General features: G+C 43.8%; 1 protein-coding gene across 1 annotated transcript in view; it reads left to right on the top strand.

Moving 5' to 3' along the window:
* plxna4 (plexin A4) overlaps positions 1-27,868 on the top strand; it is a 259,674-nt gene that overhangs the window by 227,946 nt on the left and 3,860 nt on the right. The window contains exons 23-31 of the mRNA XM_056424726.1: positions 4,412-4,478; positions 5,243-5,389; positions 6,357-6,516; positions 10,391-10,494; positions 13,209-13,308; positions 15,302-15,492; positions 18,751-18,920; positions 23,401-23,613; positions 27,138-27,288. Of these exons, the coding sequence (XP_056280701.1) occupies positions 4,412-4,478; positions 5,243-5,389; positions 6,357-6,516; positions 10,391-10,494; positions 13,209-13,308; positions 15,302-15,492; positions 18,751-18,920; positions 23,401-23,613; positions 27,138-27,288 (1,303 nt within the window). The remainder of the gene's footprint in view (positions 1-4,411; positions 4,479-5,242; positions 5,390-6,356; positions 6,517-10,390; positions 10,495-13,208; positions 13,309-15,301; positions 15,493-18,750; positions 18,921-23,400; positions 23,614-27,137; positions 27,289-27,868) is intronic.

Here is a 27,868-nt window from a genome sequence, read left to right as displayed (position 1 = left end):
AGAGGACGAGTGGGCGGAGTCTCACAAACCCAAGCCAAATACGACACACTGTCTTGGATCGCCTTTTCTTTGCCCCCTCCCTTGTCTTCAAGGCAAAGGGGGAAGGAACACCTCGGGAGGATGCCATCGCATTCAGCCAGCACTGGGGGGACAGCTCATGTTCACAACAAATGCCCGCTCAGTGGGACCGCCCACTTGTCACACGCACGATCCTTACTATCGCTGATCAGACCGTCTTCAGCTCATCACCCCTCCTGCGGGTGTGCTTGTTAGTCCTTCGACAACCCAGCGTACATTCCAGACGTGATGAGGCAAGCGACGCCACCCTATAGTGTGGTCTGATTGGCGTGACCTTGAATAGCAGCTGAAAAGAGCCCAGATACACATGCAGGCAAAGCGCTGTGAAGATGGAGCGTAATCTTGTCTGGAAAGATAGCACCCCTACCTCTCTTCCTCCCTCCCTTTAATTCGTTCTGTCTCCTCTCTCTTTCCTTCTTTCCCTAGGTTGGCTCATTCAGAGTGTTATCCTCCCTCACTCTCCACCGCTCGCTCCTCTATTTGCCTTCGGTTCTAAAGCTCGTGTCGCTACCTTTATCTCGTCTTTACTTCTTCCCGTTCTCTCAATCTATATTCCCGGGCTCTTGCTCCCCTCCTCTTACCCCTCCCCTGTTTTCTTGATTGCTAAATCAATGCTTAAAGTGCGTGAGCAGTGCGTCTCTGGCACAGCTTCTGAGCATGGCTACCCACTGCCTCCTCTTCCAAGAAGTCTGTGTGTGTGTGTTTGTCTTTCCCCTCTCCCCTCTTCACACAAACACACACCCTTCCATCTGTCCCATCTCAACCTGCGCTGAAGCACAAGCACCAGGCGAGCTAAATAACGAGAGCTGTCCACAACCATCTGTCGCATTCCTCGCTGCGTTCTCCTCCTGTAACTCCTCTCTTCCCTTCGTTCCTCTGCCTCTCAGTCGCCTCCCCCCCCTCCGCCATCCTTCTGTCCGTCACGCAGAGTTAAACAGTGCTCCCGTGGCCTTAAGTTTAGTTTGGCTGCAGTTGATGTGTCGAGATAGCAGTTTTCATATTGGTCAAAATATGAAAGTCCAATATGTTTTTGCGTTGATTACGAACCTCTTTGGCTCCAACAGAGACACACAAGCGTCACAAACACGGTTAAGGAGGCCCTTGTTTATCCGTAAGAATATTTCCGTGAAAGGAAATGTGTTTGTTTAACCCTCCTGTTACCTTCACATTTACTAACATATTTAAACCCTTGGGGTCAATTTGACCCGAGCAATTAAAACCTCCAGAAAATTATTAGAATTAATATTGTTTCCCAAGTTTAAGTGTGAGGTACTTTATGTTTGTTTGTTGACTACCCAAATAGCCTTTTAAATACATAAAAAAGTTGATATTCCTTAGATGTTTTACACAGTGAAAAACAGCCTGGGGTCAAATTGACCCCAAAGAACACCGATGCGTACAAGTTGAGTTCAGGACATTGAAAACATATCATCATTTGAATTTTATGTTTTCCCCAATAAATTTGGAAAAATCTGGAAATATGAAGCAAAAAAAAAAATGTCAATCATTTTTTTAGAGACGTTAAACATTGAATGGGGTCAAATTGACCACAAAGGTAACAGGAGGGTTCAGTTCTGAGTGATAGACAGAATAAATGCATACAGGCATACAGGTCGCACATGATGACCAATCTTCCTCACGGGGAGGTAGAATGGAAAATGGAAATGATTTTGGATCTCAAGCTGTGCTCTTTAAACATGCGGCGGGAACCAGGCAACGCTCTCACATGCAGTCACAGGCTTGGTTAATAATAATAATAATAATAATAACTTTATTTATATAGCACCTTTAAAAACAATGTTTACAGAGTGCTCCACAGAGAGTCCAAGCAAAACAAGTGGAATAGCAAGAAACCAATATTACATTTAAAAGTATATATTAAAATAATAAATAAATAAATTAAAAACCAAATAAATTAAAAACAGACAAACTAAATTAGGGGAACCAAAGTTCTGCATAAAAAGACTAGATCACTTAAAAGCTGTTCTCTAAAAATGGGTTTTAAGAAGTGATTTAAAAGAAGTTACTGATTCTGCCATCGCTCCCTTCTCTTGCGCTTAACCTTTTCCTTTCAAATGAATTGTTTAATGTGTGTGTGAACACAATGTAGCACACACACTGGTTCCATTTTCTTAAATGTGAGAAATTGTCGGTGAGACAAAATAAGCACTTGAAGATGTTACCTTTTTTTTTTACTGGGAGGGAAAGAAAAAACATTTGACATTCTTCCTCAAACACCTGCGTGTAATGGCGCTGCGGAGAGCGATCATTCTAACGTGTAAACTAAAGAAATAGTCATACATAAATGCCGATGAGATTGCTTGTAATGTTGTTATGGCTTTGTTGGTTGTGTTTTCCGCTCACATCACTGTTCTCCAGTTTTCTCGAAAGTAACCTTTTCACACTTTGACACAAATACACACCACCGACAGAAGTTCCCAGCCAAAATGTTAAACGTGTGACGCTGCACGGATCCCCGTCAGTAATCAGGGGGAACCGAGCACTGCCAGGTCCCCTCTGCTCTAGATCCTTGTCAAAGCCCGCTGCCCCTCTGACCGGCTGCCAAGTAGGCGAGCCTGGCCATGCCAACATTTCAATAAAGGATGGGTCGCACCGTGTTATGAACAGGGCGTTTGAAACTTGTAATACCAAATGCTCAGTTTAGATCTTAAAGCAGCACAGAGCGGTTTTCAACCCCGTTCCCCAAACACCGCGTTGAGCGGGAATGAGCAAAGGCAAACGGGAGGGGCCGTGCCAAGACTCCTTATTACAGCACGGCCGGCACCCGCTGCCAGAAGCATGCTCTCACACACACACACACACACACTAAACACACTCAACACACTCGACACACACTAAACACAAGTCGGCACACATCGTAATTTCCGAATACGAACGCAGTGGGATTTATTTGTGCTTTTTGCACTGTTGCCTTAAAAGAAACTGCACACTTGTCCACTTACTGACACACACAAAACACAACATCTATTGGAAGTGAGGACGGAAGGGGAAGTTTAAAGAGAAGAAAAGGGAAGGCTCGACTCAGCCGAGCCATGTATTCTCTTTAACTTCTTTATTTTCCTTTTCCGCTGCTCGCTCCGCTCCTTCCTTCCCCGTGTGCGTCCTCCTTTCTCCGGGCTCCTTTCATCCCTTTGATAGATGGGCTGCATTTGTGGAAATGGGGAGGATTTGGAAGTGTGTATGATTACAGGATCCAGAGGGGGGAAGCCAGCGGGAGGGCCGAAGACTGCGAGGACACATGAAAGAAAAGATCAAAAGTGACCTCGTTGACCCTCGGATCTTTGGACGCGGGCCGGGTGGGAGGGGCGGCGATATAAAAGTGTGGGCACAGTGAGAGGCAGGAAGTTAATCCCCCCCCCAGGTGTTGTGCCAATGTTAGCGGGGGTTGCCAGGCCAGCCCACTGGCACAGCAGACACTATATCCCCCCTCAGTGTGGAGCCCCTTAAAGAGGCCGTCTGAATGGTGAAAGGTGGGAGGGCTGCAGGTGGCAGCTGAAACACACACACACACACACACACACACAATAGACACTAATCCTGAAATATTGATGCCCATGGTAGTTGCTCATTGAAAGGAGAAGGCGGGTTGTGTGTGTGTGTGAGACTTTGAGGTGTTCTGACAGATTACCCACACACCCCTGCTGCTGGTCAAGAAGGTTGTCGTCAAAGGATATCCGATCCTCGCCTCTCCTCTTTCTTCCCTCGCCGCCACCGCTGTTGTTATTATGTATGCAGATTAGTCATTCACACGGGATCAATCACACCGTTGGCCCGGGTCAACACATACGCACAGACGCACACACACACACACACACACAGACACACCATTTTGCCACACCAGTGGAGCGTGGATGCCAGGCGGAGAAAGAGAGGGAGATGTATTCATTCACTTTCTATTGTGCCCGGATCGAGTGTTAGTCCAGTGAATAGGCGAGGGAGCGCTTGATAATGAGGCCAGTGTTATGACAGAGCCGATCCAGCCCCGAACGACATCAATCCACCGGGATCAAATAAAGGCTTTTAATTGCTTTGCCTAATATAAAAATCCCCGCCGCCGCCGACGAGCTGCCGTCGGTGAGCTGCCCTCGGCGTGCCTGAGCATAAAAGCCACCCAAAAGATTTTACGGGAATTCATCATAATAGCAAAGGCTCTCTTAATTCTTTGTCTTTTCGATTATATTTGCGAAACAAGCCGATTCATTAGCAGTGGTCATCATTTTTAGCAGATTATCGGATGACCGTGTTGAATATTTATGACGGAAGGAAAAGGGACCGCATGTTCACTCTGTGCTTTGTGTCAATCTGTTTGCAGGACTGAATCTGTTGCAGAGAAAATGCTGACCAACTGGTTCACGTTCCTTCTCTACAAGTTTCTGAAGGTATTAGTTTTCTCTTTACTGAACATTTTAATCTCCTATCGTAGTTGTTTCTAACCCTAACCAAGTTGATATATCACTGTCTCCTCACTGCTGATTCAATAATACCTTCACTAATAGGTGGATGTATTTCTTTCCTCTGAAATGTGTGAATTATGGAAACACCAGCAACTAAGACATCCATTAATTCCCCATAGATAGACTAAGACGTTTACCAGCTCATTGCAGCATCGTACACTTTGAATTGAAGCTGACCTGTTCTTTAGGTATTAAAAAACGTTGACTCATAGGCGCATTCACAAAAACACTAAATTCACAACTCCGCCCACACTGAAGAATAATGATTCCATAATCCTGTGTTTCTCCTTTTATCTCTGAACTCATCCTCTAGCTGCAGCTAGGAGGCGAACACTATGATAAATGGCCAATCGCTTCTCTTTGATGAACTGTTTTCAGGAGGGAAGATGGGGGTAGCTTCAAAAGTGTCTTTTATGCCATTTCTTTCTGTTAAGCCATTAAATCTTCACCAAACTCTGGCTTTTCATTCCAGCAAAGTTTCTATATTGATAGGTGGTCCAATTTTCTTGAATTTAGGGGACATGATGCTTTCAAGCCAGGAGGCAAGGCAGCCTGTAAAAAAGCAGCCGCTACATTTTTCTCAGACATAAGTAACGTTGATGTCAATGAGCCGAGTCTAAAACGGCTTCAAAGTTTTCTTCCTCCCTTCGGACTTTTGATGTACTTCTCTCTCCAAACCTTTTCCTCAGGAGTGCGCCGGCGAACCTCTCTTCTCCCTCTTCTGTGCCATCAAGCAGCAGATGGAGAAAGGCCCCATTGACTCCATCACAGGAGAGGCCCGCTACTCGCTCAGCGAGGACAAGCTCATCAGACAACAGATTGACTACAAGATGCTGGTAAGGGGTTCACCGGCTCGGGGCCTAGGAGGGGACGCCTGATATGCTTTCAGGGACGAGAGAAGAAGAAGAAGAAGAAGAAGAAGAAAAAGGTGGTTATGGGCTGCCGGTCATGAGATGAGCAACAGGACATTGAGTTGTCGTTGTCACGTCTGACATCCACGGGAGCGGCGACCTCACTTTCTGTTGAGAGAGTGACAGTCGATGAAAAGAGCTTCGGGATGAGGAGCAACGAGAGAGAATCCCCGTGTGGCTGCTCACGCTGAAGCTCTAACCTTCTGGAACCTCTCGCTTATTCCCCGAGTCCGTCTGTCCTCTCTCTCGCCACTCTGGCGTGTTTATTCGAGCAGAACTCAGACACTCTTGAGTCTTTCTTTTCAGTTGACGCATCTCTTTGTACATCTGTGCATACTCTGTCAATATCCAGGATGACTGTGATAGGGAGGAAAAAGAAGAAAAAAATCACCAATACTGCAGTAACAACCCTGTTTTCCCCCACAATTTAGATGCAGTGTAGAAACTGCACTTTAAAATAGAAGAAACTACATTGACATTGACTCATTTGTGTGTATTTGTGCTCATCTTGTAGTGCCACCAACACCTGGAGACAGCACTGATGAATATGCTAATACTATTATAATTAGCTGTTTTACTGCTCAGTTATTGAGGTAGCACATCGCTGTCTCTCTTCAAGCTCGGAGGGGAAATGTGTTTCCCTGCTGACTGATCTTTTCTCGTCCTGCAATTCTCTCAAAACCCCTTTTGGCGAGCACACAATTATTTCCGTTCTATTGAGTCCCACTTCACTGTGCAATCAGCATTATTAACAAAAAAAACACACAAACATCTTCTCTACAAAAGGTTATATTAGCTTGAAACTGGAAAGCGTAGCTTCCCAGGTTCCTGCAATTACAATAATTGTTGCCTATAGATACCCAGCCCCTATGTCTGTGTATTTTTGCTTCAGGTGGTGAACTGCATCCATCCGGAGAATGAGAAAAGCCCAGAGATCCAGGTGAAGGTGCTGAACTGTGACACCATCAGCCAGGTGAAGGAGAAGATCCTCGATGCCATCTACAAGAACGTGCCACACTCCCACCGCCTAAAAGCCTCCGATATGGACCTGGGTACAAATCTTCGTCTTGTCATATATAAATAATGTGAAGAAAGCTGAGAAACAGTTTTGATTGCCGTGTTGGATCGGTCGAATGAGAGAAGTTACCATGACAGGCTTTGGGATATTTCTGATTCTAGATTTCATGCTGGTACTCTTGCTCCAGCCCATCCCAGTAGTTCCCCTTCAGCTTGTCAAAACATGTCTAACAATGCAGTGTTTCCATATGTGCCTAGAGGAATAGAGGCTGAACTTCGAGACCCATTGATTTTTACAAAGGCTGCCTCCTCCATCTCCCAGCCCCTCTTCAAAAGTACAAGTCTTCCCAGATATAAAGAAGTAGCTTTCTTTTCAACCTCGGGAGGCTTGACATCCTGGCTCAGATGTCTGAGTTTGGTCTCTCGCCTCCCCAAACTTCCCATCGATCGACTCTCTTATCGACTAGTGTCTGAGTCAGATGATTGATCAGCTAATCAATCGAGACGCTCAGTGATTCCTTCCCTACAAAATCATTTCTCTATTGTCCTCTCTTCCTTCCTTTCTTTCTAGGATAGGATAGAATAGGAAGCACTTCATTATATGAATACAGGCCTTTGTTGCCATTTATGACCCCTATGGGCAGATGCAATATGAAGATATGTTCCCTGAGTTGTGTAATTGTATTTCTTGAGTATCTCTAACTGGGGTCTAATATGTTTGCAAATTGCTTTAAGAGGCCTTTCTCAGGAAAGGATGCAATGATATACCTTTTTATGTAAGCCATCTAGGGTGTGTGTGTGTGTGTGTGTGTGTGTGTGCACACAGACATGCATGTTGGGAGCACAACAATGTTATCCATGATTGTTTGCCTGCCGATATCTAGAGGATGTTTCTGCTTTTCATGCTTTCATATTGCCGGATATATTTTCCGGGCCTCTGTTGTGTGTTGGTAAAAGCATATTTCTAACCATCGGCGGATTTAAGGCGGGCTGAGCGCGTACCTTAGGGAATCTGCCTGTGTGATAGCTCAGTGAAAAGAATTGGTGGAGCCTTTTTTTTTTTTTTATTATTTTTTATTCAGTCAATCAAATCAAATACAATACAATATTATTCTATAAAAAAAATTCAAAAGAGAGAGACTGAAAAGGTATAGGTAGAAGCAAAAAAATGCTTATAAATTCCTATCCTAAATTGAAATCAAAATAAATCAGAAAATTAATATAAAATAAAGAAGAAAAAATAAATAATAAATAAAACAACAAAAACAACAACAATATACAAGATAAAAAAACAAAATATATTTATATATACTACCACATACATCTTCCATATTAATCCGTTTTTAATTACATTTATAACTCTCAAGGATTTTTTAATAAATAATTCCCTTTAAAAACAAAAAGGAGTTCACCATTCTTACTTCTATTTCAACATTATTCCATAATTGGACTCCTACAACAGAAATACATCTTCTTTTAATCCCTTTTTTTCTTCTTTTGACGCACTCCTAGATCAAATAGTTTGATGGCTCCCTTTGGGCAGGATGTGTTCTATATTGTTTCACTACAGAAGGGCATTAGAGGTGTCTGAGCTCGCTGGCCATACGCTCTGTATGTGTGTGATTGTATGAGTAAGAGCCAGAGGATGAGGAAACGCGAGCGAACACGTGTATCCAGCATGTATCCGACACGCTGCACAGATTAGAACAAAGTTCTCTCCTAATCACATAAACAGACATGAACGGGACTGACCGGTCTTTTCACGCCTGTAGGTCTCCTTTTAATTTGCACGTCACGCTGTCCTAATTAGCATTTATTGGTCTTGTGCTATTTGTGTTGATGATAATGCTTCAGTGGTCAGGTCTTCACTGTGATTCATGTGTTATGTTGACACACATGTTCACTCTAAGAGGCGCGCTCTACTATACGGATGCAGGTAATAATATCTCTTAGTCTCAAGCGCACACACACACACACACACTGCAATGGCTGATAAGAATAATGAGATTGTTGCAGGCCTGTCCTGAGACAGATTGGCCAGGAGTGTTGATATCCCAGATATTGTTTTTGATTCCTTTATGCTGCAATCCTTCAGAGAAGATGTGGCCTGAGAGAAAAGAAGCTAGACCTCATGTGTGTGTGTGTGTGTGTGTGTCTTTGTGTCCTTTGTTACCAATATCAAATGTGTGTCATGCATCTCTGTGGAGTACGACAGTCACCTTCAGCCTTTCTCTTAAACACAGCTTCCACACACTCCCCAACGCCTTACCTCTTTGGCTGTGTGTGAGTCTGAAATGCAATTCCACACACACACACACACACACACGCAGACACACACACACACACGCAGACACAGAGCTGTCTTCCCACTGAGCAGGGACCGCTGGATTTGCTCTGGTTTCATACCGAGTTTTCTCTTTTATTTACTCCTTTCTTTTTTCCCATTCCTTCACGTGTTCACTGAACCTCGACTGGAGACGGGCGCTCATTTGCATCTTTATAGGAAGATGTACTGTATAGACGAAAAACAACAGGAGAATCTTTATTTCCTGCAGATCTTTTTTTCAGACGGCGATATAATTTCGGTCAATCCTCCAAAGACGGGCCTCATCACGCACCGCGGTGATTGCCGCTTTGTTTTGCCGTTTGTGATCAGAATAGCAGATGACAGTGAGGACACGAGTGGGAAGCAGAGCGAGGACACAACAAGGCATTCGGAAAGCCCCCGATGTCTGCACAAATAAATAAATAGAGGAATCGTCTGCGTGTTTGTTTTTGAGACGGCTTTCCTTTTTCACTTGTGATAATGCTGCCGCGCTACTGTTTCTTTCAGAGCTTTTGGAAAGTGCTGAGGCGGCATTGAAGTGGGGAAGTGTTGATGTTATTTAGACGTTGCTCGGTTGCGCTTTTTTCTTCTCAAATAATTTTTCCTGCAAGTTGCACGTCGAAAAGTGTGGCAGTAAGTGTGATCTGCGGTCTGCCTGCTTTGTGTTGGCAGCTTTCCAGTTGTCCTCACACTGTTGCCGTGGATATGAGCCTGGTGGGCTTCTACCGGAGCTCCCGGCAATAACAATAAGAGCTGCGAGGCAGGGGGCTCAGAGCTGTGGATGTGGGCTTGAGGAAGGGGAAAGCAGGGAGCCGTCACGTCTTCAGAGAGCAACAGATCACACGCATCGATCGCACCGGCGTACGAGACGGAAAGCAGTCGGAGGGGGAGCGCTTGATTTTAAAAAGAGTAGAGTGGGCGATCAATTGAACTCGCCTCTAGTTACCGTCTGTCTTTCCCGTGTGCCATTTCTCTTCTGGTCCTGCTCTTTAGATCTCGTGCTTTTGAGTTCTTCTTGATGCCATTCAGGTTTTTCATGACGATGCGAGATAGAGGAGAAGAGCCTAGGAAGACGAAGACGGAGACAGGGACAACTAGAAAAGAGTGATGGTCACTTCTCTTTTGCTCGTGCTTTTTTGTTATTGATATTTTCACTTACATTTACAAAACTGAGGTTAGAATTAGAACATAATCTTAAGGACAATTAGATTGCTACACTCACAGCCAGTATTCATGTCAATAGATCAAATCAGGCACGAGAAAAAGATGCATGCAATGCAGTTCAGATTAGGGCTCTCAGAAGCGTTCAACCTGTTCTCACTCCCACTTACGCAATATCATTTAGTTTTTAATATCACACATTGATTGTCACTGCGAACATACCCTTAGGATTCACAACCAACTGTTTATCTTTTGCAATTGTTGTTGAGGTTAAAAACACAACCGTCACCAAAAGCAGAACAATGCTTTGAAATGGCACCTCGTATCTTTGCGAAAGTCAAAAGTAAATATTCCCAAAGCAGAAGTGTTGTGTGAATAAAGCCGGGAGATATTCTGATCTTATTTTTCCCTTGCCATTGCAGAATGGCGTCAGGGTCGAGGACAACGCACGATCCTGCAGGACGAAGACCTCACCACGAAGATCGAAGGGGACTGGAAGAGACTGAACCTGCTGTGCCATTACCAGGTACGCTTGGGAGTGGATATTCTAACAAATATGAAACCTACAAGCTGCACGAAACGCTAACTGTATTAAAATGTTAAATTAAATTGAAAGTAACCTCCTGAATAGTTCAACTCTTGAGGAACATGAGTCAAAGTGTGTTTGGACCCACAGATGGTTTTATCAATTATGACCGTTGATAAATACATTAAAATTACATATTTTTGTGAAACTTCTAAATCGTTGAAGTATTAGAAATACAAAGGGTTTGTGAAGTAACACAAAAGAGCATCCTCTGAAGCTCATGCTGGACAGATTCCATCTTTAATTTGAAGGCATTCACTTCTTCTCTTTCAAAAAAAGGTCGAGTTGTTTTCATTCCGTTCTCACAGCCAACACACAAACACAATATTTCTGACAACATTGAGGGGGGAAAAGAAAGCAGACTCAAAGGCCTGTTATTAAAACCTGAAAGCCTGCTATTTATATGACCGTTTCTTTCTTACCACCCATCATCCCTCCATCTATAGTATTTATTGCTGTCGCTGATGCCCCCTCAAACCCCCTCCACCTCTCCCTCTGGAGCCGTGTGACCTGATGTTCTGCACTAAGCCCCACAACTATCTCATGGACAATTCAGTCAAAGAATTTTTCCAGCCATTTAGTTCTGCAAGTCCTCAGCTGACAGGGACACAACTCTCTCTCACACTCACACACACACACACACACACACACACTCCCTGTCTGTCAGGTGGAGGGGGAATGAGGCAGGGCCAGGTATGGAAGTGACCAACAACAGTGACCCTTGGAAGTAATCCCTTGTGTGTACGTGTGTGTGTGTGTGTGTGTGTGTGTTGAGAATCGACACGTCATACATGTACATAAACGCACAGGTAATAGCAAAGGGAAGGGACACACACACACACACACACACCAACAGGCAGTAACATGAGGTCGTGCGACGCGTATCTGCAGGTGTTTGGTGCCTCATGAGTGGCAACTGTCCGCCCAGCCAGAAGGAGACTGGATGGAAAACCCGCCTGGCTTTGTCTGTTAATGTTTGGAGATGCTAAGCAGCCGCTGGCCCCTCCCGGCGCAGTTTCCGTGGCGCCTAAATTAAATGTCAGCATCGGCGAGTGTCAACAGGCTTGGAGTATGAGGTGGAATGGATTAAGGAGCCGATTTGAATCTGAGATAAGATAATGAAGACCGAAGTTAATTAATTTCTTCAGGCCACGGAATAAGGGCGCCTTATCCTTGACAGACCCCCCCCAAAAAAAGGAAACACTCCTGTCCATTTAAATATTGTCAGGAGGCTACACCGAGAGCAAGGGAGGGAGGGAGGGAGGGGAGGCCACAAACACATTCAGACTTCAGTCAACGATATCTTCCAGTCATCGCATTTCTGCTCTTGTTTTAACTTTATTTCATTGGAATATGTCAACGATAGATCACTTTAAATATAATATAATAAGATAATCAAATCCATTAATGCACTTTATTGAATGATGCCACTTCTGCCACAACCTGGATGTTTTTCCATTCGGTCTGGGGATGCCCTCCAGGCATGTTATATACATACTTTCTCTTTTTAGAAGCTAATATGACCAACCAGACACACTCAATAGAATCATGTGCTCCCTTCTCCTCAGCTGATCTGGTTTGATCTGCTACGGGCATTACTCACCCACTCACTGTGCCTTCAGTTACAATGCGTCACACAACTTTGATTTATTGTTAAGGAAAGCATCCTAGTAGCTACAAGCAAACACTTAGCTTTTGAGGGACATCTCTCTCCTCCTCCTCTATTTCAGGAAACTCTGTTCCGCTTTCTGTCTTTATCCTCTCCTCCAAATGTTATTTCCCCAAATGCCACTCCTCCTTTTCATTATGTTCCATTGTGCTTTGCTCGTGTTCTATCCAATCAACATATACAAGCAGCAGTGATTAGGGAGCATGCTTCAGGGGGTAGGAGAGTCGGGGGCTCCCCACAAAGGAATAACAAAATCTGCCCTGTGGGCCTCCTACTGACAATAATATAAACATATTATGCATAAGGGGCAGATTGAGTGACTGGGTGACATAATGATACAATCTTAAAAAGGCCCTCGCTCGCCCGCACACACAAAAGGCCCCTGCTCCTTGTTTCCTGTTCCACACTATGATAGAGATCACTTCAATTAACCCCGTACCCTGCAGCACGGGTAGCCAGATTATGCAGAAGAGGGGTGTACTGAGTGAGTGACTGAGTGAGTGAGTTAGTGTGTGTGTGTGTGTGTGTGTGTGTGAGTGCATGTGCTGGGACAGGCTAAATCCCAGCCGTGTTAATTGAAACCTGTATGGGTGACTTGGGAAGGAGGAGCACGATACACATTTATTAATTCACACAGACCAAAACAGAGACACACACTGCTTGATTACTCACTCTCTCTCTCTCTCTCTCGCTCAAACTCACTCATACACACACACACACACACAACACAACCCTAGAACAAAAAGGTATCATTAGGATATCCCCTCTCACACAGGCCTGTACCTCTCATACCTCATCATATGTATGTGTGGGCTGAATAGAGCGCATAAGGGTGATACTATATTCTCTGTTAATCCACATGGAACCAGAATAATGGAGGGAAATGACACCAACACAGTGATCTATGGGTTTTTTGATTGGTTGTGTTCGAAATATGCACAACTTCGAGGATCCATTTGCATAATAGATGTCTGTCTGTTTTTAGGTAACCGATGATGCAGTAATGGCCTTGGTTCCCAAGCAAGTCACAGCCTACAACTCAGTCAACAATTCCACTGTGTCTCGGACTTCTGCAAGTAAATATGGTAAGCCAACCTCTTTCTTCATCTGTAGCAGAGACATTTCCCCAAAGGACTTAAGACGAGCCCAATGGTATAAAATACACGTAGGATCCTGATATGCAAAAAATCCTCTGAAAGAATCATTTGAGGAATAATTGAAGTCAAAGAAATTCCAAATATAAATCTGAAATGTGTCTCCATAAAATACCACGGAATTAGAGAAAGTGTGTGACCCTGCAGCAGTGGGTGCCTACACCTGTCAGTACACATCTGGTGACAAGCAGCCACAGTCATGACGACACTGGCGGTCGGAGAAAGACAAGATGCACTTTTAGAGTGTTTGAAAGGATTTCTAAAACACAACAAGAGAACAAATAGACTCTTGTTGGTCTTTTGTTCCGGCCCTCTTGAGAGTCCAAAGTGTGTCCTCGCATCCTTTTCGTGTGCCAGTGTTTTTGCTCCGCCTGGCCGTCTGCTCCGCGTCTCCTCGAACCTGAGAAACCATCAAGTTAGTGGCTGATCAAAGGGCCTCGAACACTTCAGACGCATCAAATGTGCTGCCACGTTATTAGCGCCGCCTCATCTCCATACGCTCTCACCTCGCGTCTCCGCCACCAAATTAGACCAGAGAGGACAAGGTGAGCAGCGCTGTGGGAAAGGGAAAGAGGAGGCCGGGAGTATCTCTTTTTAAAAAAACATTTTTTTTAAAGGGATTGACTTCAAACGCAGGTGTGATCCACTTAACAACTGGTGTGGCACTTGAGGGTGACTTTGAACTCTACATGAGGACAATGGACAACGAGTGAAGAAAGAGACACAGCTGAATTTAATAAAGCAAATGATGAGGCCGAGAGAAAGTTGTGCAAAAGGAGAGGAGAAACTTTTGTGCCTTTGATGTAGTGTTTCCGTGAAATTAAAAAAACAACAGAGGAGAATTTGCATCACCCTCAGATTTCTAACTTCCAAAGCAAACACATTAAACACAACATGAATGCACTAACCACGCCACCTTTCTATAAAGACCGAGCACACCATTCATCCACACAACCACAACAATAGCACAGTTAGAGTCACACATGTCCAGAGACCTTGGAAAAAAATTTAAGTATAAGACGAGTCCTGCAAAGGATACCGGACACCGGATTTATAACAACGCTGGAGTTAAATATTGCTCACTTAAGTGCCTTATAGGAGAGACCAGCATTTCCAGTTGACCATACTGTGATTACATTTGAGCAGACACACACACACACACACACTCTTTATGTGTATCTGATGTCTCCAACCGTCTTTTTTCCCCTGGACTTTCTCCCCCGTGCCCTCCTCCCGCTTTCCTCTCTGGTCAGATTGATTTCCGTCATGATGAAAAACACATTTTTCCGCTTCTCTCTCTAAACCGCACCCACTGATCAATTTCTTTCACACTGGGTAAACATTCATTGAGCCATGTGTTTGGAAATGTCATCGCCACTCCGGCCAATGGGTGGGCCATACATATTTCATGTCGCCTGACACATGTTCGATTTCCTGTCAGCCGTCGATGGCATGTCTTATACCTGGGAGAAGAAGCTGGGAGAAATTAACCATGCACGCTGTCGAAAAGTTTCATATCCAATCTCTCAGACCTTTAAATTATAATAAACTATATTATGATGCTGACATGGAGGTTATTCCTTGCTCTTTTGGTGAAGCGACAGATTTTATCAGTTTTTTAAAATTTATTTTATGCTGAATAAGTCAGATTTCTTTACTGTAGTGTATTTCACATTGTGCCCTTTTTAAGGTTTAAATGTGTGTGTGTGTGTGATAATACAGTTTTAATATTCAGCATATGATCTACAGATCTTTATTGGTTGACATAAATGCTAATAAGATAAAAGCAAAATAAATACATTAGCAAGAAGTTACAAACCAATGGAAACGTGACAGATGACAGAACAAACCCACAAGTCGGACATTGTGGATTTCTGGTCCGTTGAATCAGAGCCGCATTAACGGATGCCGATGCTCTTCACAGAGAACATGATCAAGTACACCGGAAGCCCCGACAGCCTGCGTTCCCGCACTCCTATGATCACGCCCGACTTGGAGAGCGGGGTCAAGGTCTGGCACCTGGTGAAGAACCACGAGCACGGAGACCAGAAGGAGGGCGACCGCGGCAGCAAGATGGTCTCGGAGATCTACCTGACACGACTTCTGGCTACCAAGGTGAGCCGCTTGTTCCTCGGAAAACATCTCATCACGCTGTAATGTCATGACATGTCATTAAGCTGACGCTTTTATCCAAAGAAACTTACAATCATACACCGTAGACGCAGCAACAGGGAGCAATTCAGGGGTAAGTGTCTTGCTCAAGGACACATCGACTAGGGCGGGGATTGAACCTCCAACCCCCTGATTGAAAGACGGACCTGCTACCCACTGACCCAGAGTCGCCCTTTTGTGCATGTGCGTGTGCCTCATGCTACGGGCACTCTTTATTTGGATCCGTTAAATTTTACAGGCTGGGATTTAAAGAGAACTCACAACCCCAGCAGTTGCATGTGGGAATTATTCATATGTTTCATGAAACAGTTCAGCAGGTGAAAGGTTAAAAGGTGACTGTAACCTTCACCCTGTGTTACCATGACTCAGAAAACCCTAACTTAGATATTTATATTTACTCAGGATGAGTCATCTCAGGGGGTAAAATTATTCAAATATATTCGTCTATCCCCTCAGGTGACGGAGAGAGAATAGATACTTCTGTTTGTTTTCTCTTTTCACTGCTGTTGTGTTGACGCGGCAGCAAATCAAAAAGAGGGGAAAGAAGACAAGATCCATGAAGCTCGCCGAGGAGTTTCTCTTATATCAAATTCAAATTATCAGGATAAAAAGAAATACCTATTAAATGAGTCTCTCTGAATATGAATCCGGAATAAAAACACAGCTAATTGGGTTTTGAGGGAAATGTGACTTTGATCCAACAGCTGAATGCAAATTGCCGAGCTACTCGGAAATCACCTCATCGCTCCTTTTTTCATCAACACTTCCTTTCTGTCAGACACGAGTGGAGAGAAAAGGAAAACATAGAGAAGGTCTGCGAGCTGAAAATGTTTTAAATCAGGAACATTTCTGATTCTTTTGTATCCTCTGCCCGGAGTCTGACATGGAGTCACTCACACACTGTAAACAAGCATAGAAAGAAGAGATATGGGAATAAAAACATTCATTCTTGAACGTGTACAGCCTGTTTAGGAGACAAAAGTTATCTTTAAATTATTACCTCCAGATAATATGCGTTCCAATATAATAATATATAATAATGCGTATACTTTGACTGTATTGATGTGTGGCCAGATGAGCAAAATCAGGTAATTAATTAAATCAGATGTCTGAGACCGTGACAACAACAGGGTACGGTAGTGTGTGTGAAACAGGTCGTGATCAGCAACTTGTGAAATAAACAAATAAACAAACAAATTGGAGAATACATAACAGGAGGCAGCTGTCACCACGTCACATCCTGAATAGTGAAGTCCTCCACAGGGATGTGCACGTCGCCTCTCGGCCACAGGGAGCCAGGCACCCAGAATGCAATGCAGCAAGGTGGTTTTCGGACTGCAGACAGCACATCATCTTTCCAGATGGATCGTTTTCCGGAAATAACCTGTTTATCTTGGCCGGCCATCTCTCTCGGTGAGGAACGATTGGAGAGACAGGCAGAGTAATTGACTGCGTTTGGTTTTCACCTCGCCAATAAAAACTTCTCCCTGGCAACGCCGCTGACGTCTCTCATTTGAGCTCCGTCAGTGTCACTCTGACTGAGTGTGGGTACAGGGCGTGTGCGTGGAGGGGCACTGGGAAGGATTGCACGGTGTGCCTCTCTTGTACACTCAAGTGTGCGTGTGTGTGCGTGTGTGTCTCTCCCTCATTTTTCTCCTTCGTCACATTTTCCGTTTCAGCGCTCTCCTCTCATTTTAATGAGGAGGCGAATGGCATCAAAACATCCCGATGACGCACTGTGTTTGGAGTGCAGTCTGATGACAGGGTGTGTGTGTGTGTGTGTGTGTGGGGGTGTTGCTAGTTTCAGCTCCACGAGGGACCTGAGAACCCTGTGATGATGACGACAGCAGTGTATTTGCATCGTGGTCCCCGAGGTGGGCGCTCACAGGTGTCGGTTGCTACGAACACATCGCTGCGTGCACACCGACGAACGTCGGTTTCCCCTCGCCGACTAATGCCGCCTGTCACTCGGAAGGAACGCGGGCTTGAGAGAGAGATATGTAATTCCATCTTCATCGGGAAACGATAAGCTGGAGGGAATGTGGGCCACGTTAGAATTATAGCCGTGATTGTTGGACTAACGGGATTCTCTCTTGACTCCGTGATTCCGTCGCAACCCAAAATTGGATTTGTGTTTGCCCGTGCCCGTACGGACACCTCATCCGCCACACTCGACGGCCTCTTTTTCTGATGGGGAAACCTCCGTCGTTTCATTTCCACCTCTCGCTCTGGCCTTTTCCCGTGCATCCCATCAGCTCATTCTTTACAAGAGGATTAGATTCTCTCACTCTCTGTCTCTTCTCCTCCTCCTCCTCCTACTTAAAGTCGCCAACATTAAATCAAATTAGGGTCAATGGTGCAGTGTGGGAGCTAATCCGGCAGCACAAAGAGGCTTAGGAGATGCGCCGCCTGTTCCCAGATATTATTAAAAGTCAACTGTGAAATAACAATTTCCCCCATCAAAGCTGCGAGCAGATTTAGGGCCCAGGTCGGAGAGATAGGAGTCAGGCAAACACCGGAGCTTGAGGACAAAGTGACGGGCACTGCACAACAAATATACGTTCATCCCAATCTGACAACTTTAGGAATTTATATGTTTACCTTCGCATAGGGTAGACATGTTTATGTTTTGATCGCCGTGTATTTATTTATTTATTTATTTGTATGCGTGTTACTCGCATAACTCAAAAAGTATTAAACCGAATCGCATGAAATTTGGTGTGATGATTGGTTATTATCCGGGGACCATTTGATTAGATTTTGGGATCGATCGGGTCAAAGGTCAATGTCAAGGTCATGAAAAGGTCAACATCTTCTTTTTACCATAGCGCGGTCAATTTTTATCCAATTGGCATGCAACTAATGCCAACATGTTCATAATTCAATGCCCATTCTTGTGATATGCGAAGGTATGCGCTCTACCGAGTGCCCATTCTAGTTGTACATGTATTAGAGTGATATTCTCATTCACCCAATCAATATAGATACTGGCTTAAAATACATAATAATAACATACATGTTCATATTCCATGAAAGTCACCATCATTATAACGTATGTGTGTGCAGAGGGAATCCGAGAGTGAGACTGCGAGTGGGTGATTGTGCACATTGGTGTCTGTCCATTTGTAATTTAATGAATAAATACCTGGTTCAGGGTTTCATATAATCCGTGTTTCATCCCTTCTTCTTTATCTTTTGCAGGGCACATTACAGAAGTTTGTGGACGACCTGTTTGAGACCATCTTCAGCACGGCCCACCGAGGGAGCGCTCTGCCGCTGGCCATCAAGTACATGTTTGACTTCTTGGATGAGCAGGCCGACAAACACAACATCCATGACCCGCATGTCCGACACACATGGAAGAGCAACTGGTGAGTTGAGCAGTTTAAGCACCGGAAACTGCACATATCTTTAAACACACACACACACACACACAGACTCACACACAGACTCACACACACACACACACACAAAGACAAAGTGTCTGTGGTCAGGAACCCTGTACACACTGGTGAGGCAGATCCTTGGATCTTTGACAGACGCACAACTGGTATATAATCTTAACCCACCAGTTTGGGGCCCTTGGCTCCCTTCATGGCCTCTTCTTTCTGCGCCGTTATGTAATGCACTGCAGACGCAATCGGTACATCCTGGCATATTGCACATAGCTCCGCCCTGGTTTTGCCGTGTGTCGGTGCCAGGCTTCACCACACGCCTCTTCCCATCCTAATATCCATTAACCACAGGGGCATGTAATCTTCATTAAAGCCATCCACAAGGGGCTAATCCAATTGGCTGCCAAGACTCTCCATCTATTATCATGGATAACTGGGCCAAAAATCCCCTGTCACTGTAAAAAAAAAGCTCCGTAGCGACAAATGTGCGCTTCCAGGTGAAGGAAGTACACGTCTAAATTAATATCTGATGGTTAATTTACACCAGCCTGTCCTTTGTGAACCCGCCTTCAGAGGTCAGTAGGGGTTAAATAATCAACAGTGCAACAGAATGCAGTGAGGAGAGAAATAAAAAGGTGAAGAAAGGGAAGTGAACTCAGTGGGAGTTAAACGCGCACTAATATCTCATTAGCCTCCCGGCCTTTGCCAAAATCCCAGCATGCATCACTCAGCCCAAGGCTCAGGGGGACCATCGGAGGATAAAATTGATGTGCATCAAGGGAGAAATAGAGAAATGGAGGGGGGAATTGATGGGGGGGTGAAGTGAAAGAAGTGGGAACATATTATTTACTTTCCGCTATGATCTTAATTTGTGTCCTTTTCCTGCGTTATTGGGCCATTTGCCGTGTGTGTTAAGTGTTTTGGGAGGGTGCAGCGGGTCGCTCTCACATTGGACTCCTAATGGAATGGGCTCTCACGAGAAGGCTGCGAATGAACAGCAATTTATCATAACACACCATCACAAAAAAGCCACTTAGATCGAACACAAAAAGCATTTGTGCTGATGTAACCGTAGACATCTTCTCTGTGTGAGATGTGCACATGCGTCTGTTCACTACTCTGTGTGTGCTTACCCGTAACCGTTAATCGTCTCAGAGGAATGCCATGTCCGCTGCAACAAAAGCCTTCGTTTTGTCTAATGGTCGAGAATAATAAGGCCTTGCTGGGCCCCCTCTCCCATTAAACCTAGCAGGCCCATCGCCATCATACACACTATTAACTTCAACCCATCACTGCAGCCAGATCTACTTCATCCAACTACTCCCCCCCCCCCCCCCCTTCAGGGCTGTGCCACCGTCAGAGCTCCACCAGATCATCTCAGCCTGTGGTGTTAGTTAGAATATTTTTAAATTACCTACTAATCAAACATTTGTTTATTTTTTTATATCATTAAAAGCTTAGATTTGTCGATGTATAAAATCTTATAACAGTTTTAAAATATATTATCTTTCTATAATAGCTTATAGTAAATTCGTGTTGCTTTTTTTTTTTTGACATTCAGATTTCCATTTGATTCGACAGAACAGCCACACACTTTCAGATCTGAAAGGTTCCTAAAAATGGTGTCCAACATTCATTCTAGTGCAGGAAACTATCTGTGACCCCTTACAAGCCAAGGTCATCCCTCACAACCGCATTGTGACAGCAATAGCACACCCACATATGCCCCTTCAATGTCACCCAAGCTGCCTTATCGAGGTTTTAAAATCAACTGCATGAAGTAAGCTGATATGCATTTGTCAATTTTAATCGTGCAAGTAAAATTCAGTTAAAATGTTATTTCTGCATTGCGCGACGGAGCTGGAATGTGTGTGTGTGTGTGTGTGGACAGTAAGTGTGTGCATTGCATGAGTCACTGGCTCCAGGAGCATCTCCAGATGGTATCTTTTGGATTAGCGGCAGTGTGTCAGCGGCTCCTCTCAGCCTCTCTCTCCGTGTTGGTGTTTGTGTCTCTGTTGGCAGTGTTTGTCATGTTGCGATGCGGCAGACAGAATTTTAATTATTGTTCAAACTTGGCACACGGCCTCATCTTTTCTGCATGCAGATAACTCGCCTGTCTGTTTTCATACCGCAATCCCAGCCCACTCAGAATGTCACCGCTAAACCGATGACTTTTAGGGTTGAGATAATTATCTGGAGTTTTTAAAACCATTTCCAGAAAGGTTCCAATCGGTTCGTGCTCTTTTCCCGGACGCGCAGCTCGATCGGTGAAGGGTCGCAACTCGCCGTTCACGTGAAAGGTCGTGCCTTTTTGCCCTGCGGCGGTCCAGTTGGCACAGTGCCCAGGCAGGTCACCTTTCTAAAGCTGTTAATTCAAACCGTAGATCGCTGCATGAGAAAGGTCGGGCGCGGCCGGTGCACCTGCATGTCCCGCGATGCCTCAGGATCACATCTGTGACCCGCATCACATCTGTGACCACGCAGCTTCATTAGGCTGGTCCACAGAAATGGGACAGTGTCCCACAATTGCAGATTCAGAGGCTCACTGTGTGCCAGAAGTGTCAATCAGTGCCAACAGCACGAGGCAGTGAGACAGGCTGCTGAAGGGAGACGTGTTGGTGGGGATGTACTCTGGCGCCCGTCACAATATTAACAACGGACCTGATAAACAGTACGTAGGGTTTACAGTGGTGTCATTGTTTTTGCGGCTTGACAATTGGAATATTTTGTCAGGGCTGATTGGTGAACTTTCCTTTTTTTGGCGGGGGGGGGGGGCGGTGAGGAATAGCACAGTGGATTTTCTTTGAAATGTCCGATGTATTCAGATTCATCAAAGAGATCTGCCTCAACCACACACCATTTAGGAAAAATGATTGCTATTATCAATTCCTGTTTGAGTAGTGGGTAAAGACTTCTCTGAAGTCAGTTTGAGTTCACAGCATTGTGTCGTCTTCAATGGATGGGCAGGGGAACGGTCCTTTGTTAAATGAGCTTCCTCTGACTCGGCCAGCGTAACTCCTCGAGGATAAGAGATGCCCTTGATCTTGGCAGCTGATATTTATCCTAATCCCCGACCAATGCACTGATCATATCCATCCCTCAGATTCTTAAAACTACTACTGGAATATTATGCGCTTTGCCTATTTCCAACACAATAGACAGTGTGTAGATGTTATTATGGCGATGTGGGGAAGCTCATCATCTTGGTCTCCACTGGCCCATTGGAATAGCCCATACCTCAAAGCACAGGGCAGCTGAGGCAGATTGACAACTATCAAGGCAGCACAGCAGTGGTGTTAATATCCCTTTGATCCCTGTATCTAATCCCACTAGATTATTTGCTCGGATTAATTTTGAAGTCATAATGTGGAGTGTTCATTTCTCTAAATCCAAATCCTCTTTTGTTAGATTGAACATCTGAATGACTTTGTTGGTGGTTGTGCAATGATAAATGCATGGGGGTGGGGGGGGGGAGGTAGGGGAGGGCCGGTGGTATTAAAATGATTGCAGTTCAGTTGGTATTGTGTTTCCTTTTCCCTGATCCTTTGATTTGGTATCCCACAGAGAAACTCTGACGCAGGTTGGACTGCACAGTCCTTCCTCTTTGATTTTTGCCACATTAGCTAAAAATGCAAAACCAAGGGAATAGTAAAGATATAGAGATCCAAGTAGCTAAACTCTTTATTAATACCACCTGAGCCTTCACTGCAACATACGGATAAAGGCTGCCTTATATCTTTTCGTTTTGGCAGAAACAAGCCCAGCAAATAAACAGACTTGTATATTTTGATTATTCTGGACAGGCACAAAATAGGACCCACTTGCACAAACAAGGCAATATGATCCGTTTCACTGTGCGGCCCCCATAGAGGACCCATGGACACTGCTCGAGAAAAAAAAAACCAGATCCAGCCACCACCTGGTTTTAAAGATAAAGGCTTTATTGAAGTGAACACCCCTCAAATAGAGCACAGCAGCAGGGCATTTCAAAGTGAATGAGTCCGTGTTCATCTTCTGGAGCATCATGTGTTCATGCCTGAGTGGCTGAAGCAAATATGAAAATGACATTGAGACGTTCCATCTCAGAGCGGTTCAGATGGACACAGACCTTTTGTTTGACTTTACCCTCTTTGTTCCTCTGTTTGCTACGTTTGTTTTCTGTCACTGAGATGTAACTCATCTATGAATGCAAAAGTCAGTTTAATGACAACATGCATGTCATAAATAAATACGTCTTTGATCGTTGTGTTTTTTTTGTCTGTTTTGGTAAATCGACTTCACCAAGTCAACATTGGCGTATATTTGAAATTTAAAGAAGACCCATGTGAATGGAGATTATCTGCAGCACACCTACATACATTATTGAAAAGTGATGACAAATAAATGTATTAAACTTGTAGAATCGCAACTAGGGTGCCACTAAAATTCTGTGTTCTCTTTTCCCCCGTCCCTGCAGCCTACCTCTGCGTTTCTGGGTGAATGTGATCAAGAACCCCCAGTTTGTGTTCGACATACATAAGAGCAGCATCACAGATGCCTGTCTGTCTGTGGTGGCCCAGACCTTCATGGACTCCTGCTCCACCTCAGAACACCGCCTCGGGAAGGACTCACCCTCCAACAAGCTGCTTTATGCCAAGGACATTCCCAGCTACAAGAGCTGGGTGGAGAGGTAAGCTGCTGATGAATGTATACACCGAAGAGAGGATGTGTGTGTGGGCTTTCATTTGATTGAAAACATCAGACAACCTGCATTAGTCATGTTTCATTCTCTCACACACACACACACACAGCGACTATAGCTGTGTGATCTATGGGCCATGAAACACAATCCAAATTACAACACAGTGGGAATGGATGGGAGCGCCCAGGGCAGGAGATCTACAGTACAGAGAAGTGCATTTTTTTGTGTGTGGAAAGCGAGAGAGAAAGCATTTTTTGAGAATAGCAGGCAGTAGACAGTGGTTATTTGTTAGCGGGGGAGGCGAAGAGGTCCTAAATAAAAGATGGGGTAGTCTGAAGCGGTCCAGGCTAGTATAAATGTGCCGGGAACGTCGTCACAAGACAAGCCTTGGGACGAGGATATACGAGCTCTGCTCGAATGGGTGGAAGCAAATGGGGAGCTTCAGGCTCAGGACCACACTCATTAGTCCCATGTGTGTCTGCAGTGTGCGTCCGTGGTCTCCCATGAACACACACACAGGTTTGAGGAATTTGTGAGGGTCATCTGCTGATTTATGCACGGCGGTGTTTGAATACTGTAAGCTGAAGAATGATCAGCGTGGACAGAGAAGGCAGCCCCTGTAGGGGGCAGCACAAGACGGATCTGCTGCCTGTGCTTATTTGTTGAAGCGCTCGTGCAGTGGTCATTCAGAGGTCTGTCTCATGTCAATAAATCAAGCCTTTATTGCAAGTTTGGTGGAGCAATACTGTCATCGGCTAACACTCCGGTGGATCTGTGCTATTGAGTTGGAAGCCTCTGTAAAGTAGAGGTGAGTAATAATAATCATAATAATGATAACTTTATTTATATAGCACCTTTAAAAACAATGTTTACAAAGTGCTCCACAGAGAGTCAAAGCAAAACAAGTGGAATAGCAAGAAATCAATATTACATTGAAAAGTATATATTAAAATAATAAATTATAAATTAAAAACCAAATAAATTAAAAATAAATTAGGGGAACCAACGTTCTGCATAAAAAGACTAGATCACTTAAAAGCTGTTCTATAAAAATGGGTTTTAACCCTTGTGTTGCCTTAGGGTCATTTTGACCCGAATCAATATTACACCCTCCCCCCGCCTTTGGGTCATTTTGACCCGATTCAATGTTTCACCCTCCTGTTACCTTTATATTTACTAACATATTTTACCCTTTGGGTTCAATTTGACGCCAGCAATTAAAACCTCCAGAAAATTATTAGAATTAATATTGTTTTCCAAGTTTAAGTGTGAGGCACTTTATGTTTGTTTGTTGACTACCGAAAGAACACCGACATTAAACATTGAATGGGGTCAAATTAATCCTAAATCGGGGGGAGGGTGTAATATTGATTCGGGTCAAAATGACCCTAAGGCAACACAAGGGTTAAGAAGTGATTTAAAAGAAGTTACTGATTCTGTAAGTAAGTAAGATAGATAGATAGATAGATATGTACTTTATTAAAAATAAATTAAAAATAAATTAGGGGAACCAACGTTCTGCATAAAAAGACTAGATCACTTAAAAGCTGTTCTATAAAAATGGGTTTTAAGAAGTGATTTAAAAGAAGTTACTGATTCTGTAAGAAATTAAGATAGATAGATAGATAGATATGTACTTTATTAATCCCCAAGGGGAAATTTGTCGTAACAGTAGCAGCACCAATAAACTAAACACACAAGAATACAAAATAAAATATAAAAAACAGGGATGAAAGATAAAGATGTATACAAGAAGTATACAAAGTAAAATATAAGTAAGGCTGCATCTAGAGCTGCTCTCCATGGGGCCAAACTAAACATGACAGGGAGAAGATGTATATGGAAGAACACTGCAGCTATGAAAGAGGAGCGCCAAAAGAAGTGAAGACTGTAGAGGGACAGAGGAGATGTCCTCCTCGCTCTCCTTTTTTGGGACAGCGTAATTGTAAAGATGGGACGTGCTCACCTGGAGAGCAGGCGAATAAAAGCCTGCGCACCAGAAGGAAAAGGAGGGGCATTTACACATCGCATGTCTACTGTTCTGCAACTATATAAACATGTGAAATGCTACAAAATAATGCATATTCAGTAGTTTGGGTTTTTTTGTATATATTTCGGGTTCAAAGGCGGTGCAATTGGGCAGAGCAATTATATCCCACAAAGCTTTTCACCTGCTAAAGTATGGTAATGTTATTAATATGTGGCTGTGAAATATCATAAGAATACAGCGTAATATGAAAATGTCAGTCCTTTTTTGTCATAAAAAATTTATATCCCCAAAGAATATCACTTAAAGGTCATAGGATAGAAGTCATAAAGGTCACTGCCATGTTATGATTTGCCATAAGATGTAACCAAAATATATTTAAAAATATATGACACAATAATGAATAGTATACTTAGCAATAATAATCTTATTGTAAAGTATGTCGTTAGAAATGTCAGAGAAAACTAATCAAAGTCAAAATAATTATAGTACTTTGCTGTACTATAAACATAAAAAAGTCATAGTATTCTATAAGAAATTAAGAGTGTTATAGTGTTGCAAGTCCTATAAATGTAAAGGTGTGACGTTCTTAAAGACTTCTGCTACATTGTGACATTTTCACGACATTCTGTATTATGCCATTTCTATTTCAGGGAATAGTATGGCATACAAATTTCATAATAAATGTGATATGATATGCCATATAAATGTCAGAGTAAAGTGAGCCATATAGATTTCATCAAACAGTAAATCACAAAAAGTCATCGTATGCCACAAGGGTTTCATAATATATAAAGTATGTCATAAAAATGTTGCCAACATACCTGTGAGGTGTTCTGCCCTTGTCTGAATACCTAAAATGTATTTTAATCGGTCCTGATACGTGACTGCCAGCCTGTAGAAGGCATGCTGGGGAAAAAAAGGTCAATTATCAAAAGCACTATGAACAAATCCAGTCTCGGGCGAATATTGGTAGAGTCTTGGAAAACACTTGTTCATGAAAACTTCCCCCCTGTACACACACCTGTTCTCTGCATAACAATCCCCTGCTAGGAGCACCCCACAACTGCCCTCCAGCACTGAACAGGTGTTGATGCGTGTGTGTGTGTGTGTGTGTGTGTGTGTGTGTGACCTCTGTGTGAAGGCTGGGAGCATTACCCACCTGCCTTTTCCTTTGCTCAGTTGGTTCTGAAGACTTCCTGGCAAATCCATCTCTCCCTCACACGTGCCCAGAATTATCCAGCCGAACCCCGGGCCTGTCCTCGAGCGGCGACAGACATGTGATATGTAAATAACCAGCTTTAATCAGTTGATAGGAGCCACACAGCTGCTGGCGACAGTGACTGATCACCTCACCTCAATGTGTGCTGTGCTCAGTTGTGGTCTTCAAGGTTGAAATCGGAGGCCTGTCGGTGTCAACTCTGCATGTTATTTCTCACATTAGAGCTTTTCTAAGAGCTCTCAGAAGCAAACCGTCCTAACAAGTGTGTGCTTTGTTTCCCCTCTTCCCCGTCTCTCTGAATAGGTACTACTCAGACATTAGTAAGATGCAAGCGATCAGCGACCAGGACATGAACGCCTACTTGGCCGAGCAGTCACGGATGCACATGAACGAGTTCAACTCCATGAGCTCTCTCAGCGAGATTTACTGTTATGTGGGGAAATACACTGAGGAGGTGTGTAATGCTGAGACATCTCGTTATCTAAGAGTACAAGGCATAGACACTGATACTATTGATCTGTGATAAACAGAGTTAAAGGAATACTCCACTGAAAATGGGTATTATGTACTGGAGGAACGGCAGCTGCAGTCATCTTAGACTCACAGGAGTTATGATGGATTCAAACTTCCATCCAAACAGGAACTAAAGCATAAAAATGTTGGTCAAAATGTTTTGCTTCGTTTCTTATAATGATTCGACCCTTCAAGTTGATGATGATAGTGTCGTGTATTTCACTCGAAAGAAAAAGAAAAAAAGGCAAATCGGCAGTTTAAGAAAACTGGGCGTATTAATACTTCTTAGCTGTGGCTGAAAACGTTCATTGGAATCTACGGTAACAACCGTAAAGCAGCCATCCTCCACAGGGGGGAAGCTAAATATTTTTCCATAGCAACCTTTCAAGCTTAGTGAGTATTTGATGTTACAAATATTTTCGCCATTTTGTCATCAAGATAGTGTATTTACTAGTACATATTTACACACGTACAGCAGTATTTCACTGATTAAAAACAAAACCCATTGGAGCATCTTGAAC

The sequence above is a fragment of the Pseudoliparis swirei genome, chromosome 10, assembly GCF_029220125.1.
Source record: "Pseudoliparis swirei isolate HS2019 ecotype Mariana Trench chromosome 10, NWPU_hadal_v1, whole genome shotgun sequence".
Classification (NCBI taxonomy): domain Eukaryota; kingdom Metazoa; phylum Chordata; class Actinopteri; order Perciformes; family Liparidae; genus Pseudoliparis; species Pseudoliparis swirei.
Note: the sequence above shows the minus strand (reverse complement) of the source record. Positions and strands in the feature narration are given on the sequence as shown.